Source organism: Pseudophryne corroboree, chromosome 3 (genome assembly GCF_028390025.1).
Source record: "Pseudophryne corroboree isolate aPseCor3 chromosome 3, aPseCor3.hap2, whole genome shotgun sequence".
Classification (NCBI taxonomy): domain Eukaryota; kingdom Metazoa; phylum Chordata; class Amphibia; order Anura; family Myobatrachidae; genus Pseudophryne; species Pseudophryne corroboree.
The window spans coordinates 806,163,266-806,173,206 of record NC_086446.1 but is presented as its reverse complement, the minus strand read 5'-3'; the positions used below and the strand labels follow the sequence as shown (position 1 = coordinate 806,173,206).

The window sequence follows — 9,941 nt, the reverse complement described above, 5'->3', positions numbered from 1 at the left end:
AAGCTACACACACACTAGAGATGAGCGCCGGAAATTTTTCGGGTTTTGTGTTTTGGTTTTGGGTTCGGTTCCGCGGCCGTGTTTTGGGTTCGACCGCGTTTTGGCAAAACCTCACCGAATTTTTTTTGTCGGATTCGGGTGTGTTTTGGATTCGGGTGTTTTTTTAAAAAAACCCTAAAAAAACAGCTTAAATCATAGAATTTGGGGGTAATTTTGATCCCAAAGTATTATTAACCTCAAAAAACATAATTTACACTCATTTTCAGCCTATTCTGAACACATCACACCTCACAATATTATTTTTAGTCCTAAAATTTGCACCGAGGTCGCTGTGTGAGTAAGATAAGCGACCCTAGTGGCCGACACAAACACCGGGCCCATCTAGGAGTGGCACTGCAGTGTCACGCAGGATGGCCCTTCCAAAAAACCCTCCCCAAACAGCACATGACGCAAAGAAAAAAAGAGGCGCAATGAGGTAGCTGACTGTGTGAGTAAGATTAGCGACCCTAGTGGCCGACACAAACACCGGGCACATCTAGGAGTGGCACTGCAGTGTCACGCAGGATGTCCCTTCCAAAAAACCCTCCCCAAACAGCACATGACGCAAAGAAAAAAAGAGGCGCAATGAGGTAGCTGTGTGAGTAAGATTAGCGACCCTAGTGGCCGACACAAACACCGGGCCCATCTAGGAGTGGCACTGCAGTGTCACGCAGGATGTCCCTTCCAAAAAACCCTCCCCAATCAGCACATGATGCAAAGAAAAAGAAAAGAAAAAAGAGGTGCAAGATGGAATTATCCTTGGGCCCTCCCACCCACCCTTATGTTGTATAAACAAAACAGGACATGCACACTTTAACCAACCCATCATTTCAGTGACAGGGTCTGCCACACGACTGTGACTGATATGACGGGTTGGTTTGGACCCCCCCCAAAAAAGAAGCAATTAATCTCTCCTTGCACAAACTGGCTCTACAGAGGCAAGATGTCCACCTCATCTTCACCCTCCGATATATCACCGTGTACATCCCCCTCCTCACAGATTATCAATTCGTCCCCACTGGAATCCACCATCTCAGCTCCCTGTGTACTTTGTGGAGGCAATTGCTGCTGGTCAATGTCTCCGCGGAGGAATTGATTATAATTCATTTTAATGAACATCATCTTCTCCACATTTTCTGGATGTAACCTCGTACGCCGATTGCTGACAAGGTGAGCGGCGGCACTAAACACTCTTTCGGAGTACACACTTGTGGGAGGGCAACTTAGGTAGAATAAAGCCAGTTTGTGCAAGGGCCTCCAAATTGCCTCTTTTTCCTGCCAGTATAAGTACGGACTGTGTGACGTGCCTACTTGGATGCGGTCACTCATATAATCCTCCACCATTCTATCAATGTTGAGAGAATCATATGCAGTGACAGTAGACGACATGTCCGTAATCGTTGTCAGGTCCTTCAGTCCGGACCAGATGTCAGCATCAGCAGTCGCTCCAGACTGCCCTGCATCACCGCCAGCGGGTGGGCTCGGAATTCTGAGCCTTTTCCTCGCACCCCCAGTTGCGGGAGAATGTGAAGGAGGAGATGTTGACAGGTCGCGTTCCGCTTGACTTGACAATTTTGTCACCAGCAGGTCTTTCAACCCCAGCAGACCTGTGTCTGCCGGAAAGAGAGATCCAAGGTAGGCTTTAAATCTAGGATCGAGCACGGTGGCCAAAATGTAGTGCTCTGATTTCAACAGATTGACCACCCGTGAATCCTTGTTAAGCGAATTAAGGGCTGCATCCACAAGTCCCACATGCCTAGCGGAATCGCTCCGTGTTAGCTCCTCCTTCAATGCCTCCAGCTTCTTCTGCAAAAGCCTGATGAGGGGAATGACCTGACTCAGGCTGGCAGTGTCTGAACTGACTTCACGTGTGGCAAGTTCAAAGGGCATCAGAACCTTGCACAACGTTGAAATCATTCTCCACTGCACTTGAGACAGGTGCATTCCACCTACTATATCGTGCTCAATTGTATAGGCTTGAATGGCCTTTTGCTGCTCCTCCAACCTCTGAAGCATATAGAGGGTTGAATTCCACCTCGTTACCACTTCTTGCTTCAGATGATGGCAGGGCAGGTTCAGTAGTTTTTGGTGGTGCTCCAGTTTTCTGTACGTGGTGCCTGTACGCCGAAAGTGTCCCGCAATTCTTCTGGCCACCGACAGCATCTCTTGCACGCCCCTGTCGTTTTTTAAAAAATTCTGCACCACCAAATTCAAGGTATGTGCAAAACATGGGACGTGCTGGAATTGGCCCAGATTTAATGCACACACAATATTGCTGGCGTTGTCCGATGCCACAAATCCACAGGAGAGTCCAATTGGGGTAAGCCATTCCGCGATGATCTTCCTCAGTTGCCGTAAGAGGTTTTCAGCTGTGTGCGTATTCTGGAAAGCGGTGATACAAAGCGTAGCCTGCCTAGGAAAGAGTTGGCGTTTGCGAGATGCTGCTACTGGTGCCGCCGCTGCTGTTCTTGCGGCGGGAGTCCATACATCTACCCAGTGGGCTGTCACAGTCATATAGTCCTGACCCTGCCCTGCTCCACTTGTCCACATGTCCGTGGTTAAGTGGACATTGGGTACAGCTGCATTTTTTAGGACACTGGTGACTCTTTTTCTGAGGTCTGTGTACATTTTCGGTATCGCCTGCCTAGAGAAATGGAACCTAGATGGTATTTGGTACCGGGGACACAGTACCTCCAACAAGTCTCTAGTTGGCTCTGCAGTAATGATGGATACCGGAACCACGTTTCTCACCACCCAGGATGCCAAGGCCTCAGTTATCCGCTTTGCAGTAGGATGACTGCTGTGATATTTCATCTTCCTCGCAAAGGACTGTTGAACAGTCAATTGCTTACTGGAAGTAGTACAAGTGGGCTTACGACTTCCCCTCTGGGATGACCATCGACTCCCAGCGGCAACAACAGCAGCGCCAGCAGCAGTAGGCGTTACACGCAAGGATGCATCGGAGGAATCCCAGGCAGGAGAGGACTCGTCAGACTTGCCAGTGACATGGCCTGCAGGACTATTGGCATTCCTGGGGAAGGAGGAAATTGACACTGAGGGAGTTGGTGGGGTGGTTTGCGTGAGCTTGGTTACAAGAGGAAGGGATTTACTGGTCAGTGGACTGCTTCCGCTGTCACCCAAAGTTTTTGAACTTGTCACTGACTTATTATGAATGCGCTGCAGGTGACGTATAAGGGAGGATGTTCCGAGGTGGTTAACGTCCTTACCCCTACTTATTACAGCTTGACAAAGGGAACACACGGCTTGACACCTGTTGTCCGCATTTCTGGTGAAATACCTCCACACCGAAGAGCTGATTTTTTTGGTATTTTCACCTGGCATGTCAACGGCCATATTCCTCCCACGGACAACAGGTGTCTCCCCGGGTGCCTGACTTAAACAAACCACCTCACCATCAGAATCCTCCTGGTCAATTTCCTCCCCAGCGCCAGCAACACCCATATCCTCCTCATCCTGGTGTACTTCAACACTGACATCTTCAATCTGACTATCAGGAACTGGACTGCGGGTGCTCCTTCCAGCACTTGCAGGGGGCATGCAAATAGTGGAAGGCGCATGCTCTTCACGTCCAGTGTTGGGAAGGTCAGGCATCGCAAACGACACAATTGGACTCTCCTTGTGGATTTGGGATTTCAAAGAACGCACAGTTCTTTGCGGTGCTTTTGCCAGCTTGAGTCTTTTCAGTTTTCTAGCGAGAGGCTGAGTGCTTCCATCCTCATGTGAAGCTGAACCACTAGCCATGAACATAGGCCAGGGCCTCAGCCGTTCCTTGCCACTCCGTGTGGTAAATGGCATATTGGCAAGTTTACGCTTCTCCTCCGACAATTTTATTTTAGGTTTTGGAGTCCTTTTTTTTCTGATATTTGGTGTTTTGGATTTGACATGCTCTGTACTATGACATTGGGCATCGGCCTTGGCAGACGACGTTGCTGGCATTTCATCGTCTCGGCCATGACTAGTGGCAGCAGCTTCAGCACGAGGTGGAAGTGGATCTTGATCTTTCCCTAATTTTGGAACCTCAACTTTTTTGTTCTCCATATTTTATAGGCAGAACTAAAAGGCACCTCAGGTAAACAATGGAGATGGATGGATTGGATACTAGTATACAATTATGGACGGACTGCCACGGTTAGGTGGTATAAAAAAACCACGGTTAGGTGGTATATATTATAATAATAATACAATTATGGATGGACGGACTGCCTGCCGACTGCCGACACAGAGGTAGCCACAGCCGTGAACTACCGCACTGTACACTGGTTGATAAAGAGATAGTAGTATACTCGTAACAACTAGTATGACACTATGACGACGGTATAAAGAATGAAAAAAAAACCACGGTTAGGTGGTATATATTATAATAATAATACAATTATGGATGGACGGACTGCCTGCCGACTGCCGACACAGAGGTAGCCACAGCCGTGAACTACCGCACTGTACACTGGTTGATAAAGAGATAGTAGTATACTCGTAACAACTAGTATGACACTATGACGACGGTATAAAGAATGAAAAAAAAACCACGGTTAGGTGGTATATATTATAATAATAATACAATTATGGATGGACGGACTGCCTGCCGACTGCCGACACAGAGGTAGCCACAGCCGTGAACTACCGCACTGTACACTGGTTGATAAAGAGATAGTAGTATACTCGTAACAACTAGTATGACACTATGACGACGGTATAAAGAATGAAAAAAAAACCACGGTTAGGTGGTATATATTATAATAATAATACAATTATGGATGGACGGACTGCCTGCCGACTGCCGACACAGAGGTAGCCACAGCCGTGAACTACCGCACTGTACACTGGTTGATAAAGAGATAGTAGTATACTCGTAACAACTAGTATGACACTATGACGGTATAAAGAATGAAAAAAAAACCACGGTTAGGTGGTATATATTATAATAATAATACAATTATGGATGGACGGACTGCCTGCCGACTGCCGACACAGAGGTAGCCACAGCCGTGAACTACCGCACTGTACACTGGTTGATAAAGAGATAGTAGTATACTCGTAACAATTAGGATGACACTATGACGGTATAAAGAATGAAAAAAAAACCACGGTTAGGTGGTAGGTATATAATAATAAATAATACAATTCTGGTCGGACGGACTGCCTGCCGTGTGCCGACACAGAGGTAGCCACAGCCGTGAACTACCGCACTGTACACTGGTTGATAAAGAGATAGTAGTATACTCGTAACAATTAGGATGACACTATGACGGTATAAAGAATGAAAAAAAAACCACGGTTAGGTGGTAGGTATATAATAATAAATAATACAATTCTGGTCGGACGGACTGCCTGCCGTGTGCCGACACAGAGGTAGCCACAGCCGTGAACTACCGCACTGTACACTGGTTGATAAAGAGATAGTAGTATACTCGTAACAATTAGGATGACACTATGACGGTATAAAGAATGAAAAAAAAACCACGGTTAGGTGGTAGGTATATAATAATAAATAATACAATTCTGGTCGGACGGACTGCCTGCCGTGTGCCGACACAGAGGTAGCCACAGCCGTGAACTACCGCACTGTACACTGGTTGATAAAGAGATAGTAGTATACTCGTAACAATTAGGATGACACTATGACGGTATAAAGAATGAAAAAAAAACCACGGTTAGGTGGTAGGTATATAATAATAAATAATACAATTCTGGTCGGACGGACTGCCTGCCGTGTGCCGACACAGAGGTAGCCACAGCCGTGAACTACCGCACTGTACACTGGTTGATAAAGAGATAGTAGTATACTCGTAACAATTAGGATGACACTATGACGGTATAAAGAATGAAAAAAAAACCACGGTTAGGTGGTAGGTATATAATAATAAATAATACAATTCTGGTCGGACGGACTGCCTGCCGTGTGCCGACACAGAGGTAGCCACAGCCGTGAACTACCGCACTGTACACTGGTTGATAAAGAGATAGTAGTATACTCGTAACAATTAGGATGACACTATGACGGTATAAAGAATGAAAAAAAAACCACGGTTAGGTGGTAGGTATATAATAATAAATAATACAATTCTGGTCGGACGGACTGCCTGCCGTGTGCCGACACAGAGGTAGCCACAGCCGTGAACTACCGCACTGTACTGTGTCTGCTGCTAATATAGACTGGTTGATATTTAAAGAGATATTAGTAGTATACAACAATACTATACTGGTGGTCAGGCACTGGTCACCACTCCTGCAGCAAAAGTGTGCACTGTTAATTAATATAATTGTACTCCTGGCTCCTGCTAACAACCTGCAGTGCTCCCCAGTCTCCCCCACAATTAATTATAAGCTTTTAATTTATACATTGATGACTGTGCAGCACACTGGGCTGAGCTGAGTGCACACAGACTGAGTCACACTGTGTGACTGACTGTGCTGTGTATCGTTTTTTTTTTCAGGCAGAGAACGGATATAGCAGAGAGAAGTGAACGGATATATTATATTAAATAAAAGTTAACTAGCAACTGCACTGGTCACTGACTGTGGTAAACTAACTCTGTCTGCGACTCTGCACAATCTCTCTCTATCTAATCTATCTATCTCTATTCTAATGGAGAGGACGCCAGACACGTCCTCTCCCTATCAATCTCAATGCACGAGTGAAAATGGCGGCGACGCGCGGCTCCTTATATAGAATCCGAGTCTCGCGATAGAATCCGAGCCTCGCGAGAATCCGACAGCGTCATGATGACGTTCGGGCGCGCTCGGGTTAACCGAGCAAGGCGGGAAGATCCGAGTCGCTCGGACCCGTGGAAAAAAAAGTGAAGTTCGTGCGGGTTCGGATTCAAAGAAACCGAACCCGCTCATCTCTAACACACACACACACACACACACACACACACACACAATCGCAGCAGCAAATTTGTTAGCTAATGGGCAAAACCATGGAGGTAATTCCGAGTTGATCGCAGCATCAAATTTGTTAGCAGTTGGGCAAAAACCATGTGCACTGCAGGGGGGGACAGATGTAACATGTGCAGAGAGAGTTAGATTTGGGTGGGGTGTGTTCAAACTGAAATCTAAATTGCAGTGTAAAAATAAAGCAGCCAGTATTTACCCTGCACAGAAACAATATAACCCACCCAAATCTAACTCTCTCTCTCTGCACATGTTATATTTGTCCCCCTGCAGTGCACATGGTTTTATCCAACTGCTAACAAATTTGATGCTGCGATCAACTCGGAATTACCCCCAATGTGCAGTGCAGGTGGGGCAGATGTAACATGTGCAGAGAGAGTTAGATAGATTTGGTGGGGGGGGGGGTTATTTTGTTTCTGAGCAGGGTAAATACGGGCTGCTTTATTTTTACACTGCAATTTAGATTTCAGTTTGAACACACCCCACCCAAATCTAACTCTCTCTGCACATGTTACATCTGCCCCACCTGCAGTGCACATGGTTTTGCCCTTTAGCTAACAAATTTGCTGCTGCAATCAGGTCTGAATTAGGACCACAGTGAACGGAAACAATTTAAAATGATTGGAGATTGGGGGTTGGTGTGACGTTTATACTCTCGCCCATCTAGGTTGCTGTAACCTCGCCCGAGGGGGGAGCTCAGTATGGTACAATGAGGGCACAGTGCAGGCATTTCTGGAGCAATGCTTTCCACTGTGCACTTAAATCACCTCCAAAGTGCACATATAAAGCGCGGGAGCTGCAGGACTGCGTTCCGCCTGTATGCGCTTTACTTCCCACTCACTGATGTCGCAGCCTATGGAGGTGCAAGAAGGAATAAAGCGACTGTAAAGTGCCAGAAAATGCGCAATGCCAGCTGGTGTTGGCAGCTCGCAGCTAATGGACTCAGCTGCGTGGGCATGTGTGTACAAACATAACACAGGTCACAGGGCCTCATTCAGACCTGATCGGTGCTGTGCGTTTTCGTACTGATCAGGTCTGAACAGAGCATGCGCTGGCGCCGTAGTGCGCTGGTGCATGCCAGACGGCCAATGGCTGTCTCAGCCCTGCGATCGCCTCTGCCTGATTGACAGGCAGAGGCGGTCGCTGGGTGGGGGCGGGCCGGCGGCGTTTGGACGCCTATTTTAGGGGCGTGGTCCGGGCAACGCAGGCGCTGGGAGCTACTCCTAAAGTACAAAAGTATTGCCGCTGTGTGATGCTTTTGTACTTGTGCGACGGGCGGGGCCTGACATGCGGGGCGGACTAGCCCTGTGCTGGGCGTCCCCCGCATGTCAGGGAAGATGATTGTAGCACATTTAGCACATCCACAATCAGGTCTGAATTGCCCCCACAGTGTGCAGGATTTTCCAGGAGAGGGATCTTCCTGCTGCAATGTTTCATAAGTCAGCAACATCCACCACACACAAAGACCAGCAATGCTCCTCACGTCACACACTTTCTATGTAATAACTCCCACAGTCATAGGTATATCTATAATGGGTGTAAGGTGTATTTATACTTACCCCTCCGGAGTCCCGCGGCGGCCGGCACAGCAGACATAAATCACTGGGAAAATGGTTGCCGTGGCCACTTACCCGGTGATTTGTGCATGCGCCGTAGAATGTCCCCGGAAACAAGGCACAGGCGCCATGTCCCCGTAGAGGAGGGGTCCCGCACGGTGCTTAAACAACCCCCCCCCCTTGCCCATTATCTTTATAAAAGTCTTAATTAAAAAATAATGTCTTCAATCCATCGAGTCCTAAAAATAAAGTGAAAGATCACAGAAGTGATAATAAATGCTGACGTCTGGGAGCGTGTGGCTGTAGCTGATGGGAGACATCGGACAAAGGGGGTCATTCCAAGTTGATCGCACGCTGCCGATTTTCGATCAGGTAAAAAAATGGCAAAACTGCGCATGCGTATGCACCGCAATGCGCAAGCGCATCGTACGAGTACAAACAGCATCAGTGCTGTGCAATGCTTCCAGCGACGAATCCAATCGCACAGCCGATCGCAAGGAGATTGACAGGGAGAAGACGTTTATGGGTGTCAACTGACAGTGTTCTGGGAGTGGTAGGGGAAATGCAGGCGTGTCCAGGCAGGGCGGGTGTCTGACGTCAATTCCGGGACCTTCGTCGCTGGAATTATCGCACAGGAAAAGTAACTACAGGGCTGGTCTTGTTTTGCACAAAATGTTTTTGTACCGCTCGGCTGCATATGCGATCACACACTTGCCAAGCGAAAATACACTCCCCTGTGGGTGGCAACTATGCATTTACACGGCTGCTAAAAGTAGCTAGCGAGCGATCAACTCGGAATGAGGGCCCAAGTGCCAGTAAGAGGCTGTAGTGAGGATGAGGTCTCAAGCCAGGCCAGTCTCTGACATGCAATATACTCATGTTACACGGCTGCCTATATACCCAGCACCTGACGGAACATACAGTATATAGTATATCACTTATATGTTACACGGCTGTCTCTATACCCAGCACCTTATAGAACATACAGTATATAGTATATCACTTATATGTTACACGGCTGCCTATATACCCAGCACCTGACGGAACATACAGTATATAGTATATCACTTATATGTTACACGGCTGCCTCTATACCCAGCAACTGATGGAACATACAGTATATAGTATATCACTTATATGATACACGGCTGTCTCTATATCCAGCAACTGATGGATCATACAGTATATAGTACATCACTTATATGTTACACGGCTGTCTCTATACCCACCACCTTATAGAACATACAGTATATAGTATATCACTTATATGTTACACGGCTGCCTCTATACCCAGCACCTGATGGAACATACAGTATATAGTATATCACTTATATGATACACGGCTGTCTCTATACCCAGCAACTGATGGATCATACAGTATATAGTACATCACTTATATGTTACACGGCTGTCTCTATACCCAGCACCTGA

At 47.1% G+C, this 9,941-nt stretch overlaps 1 protein-coding gene across 1 annotated transcript in view; it reads right to left on the bottom strand.

Annotated features, from left to right (window-relative positions):
- Positions 1-8,641, bottom strand: part of MCMBP (minichromosome maintenance complex binding protein) — an 87,738-nt gene extending 79,097 nt beyond the window's left edge. The window contains exon 1 of the mRNA XM_063963347.1: positions 8,586-8,641. Coding sequence (XP_063819417.1) covers positions 8,586-8,641 — 56 coding nt within the window. The remainder of the gene's footprint in view (positions 1-8,585) is intronic.
- Positions 8,642-9,941: the final 1,300 nt, after the last annotated feature.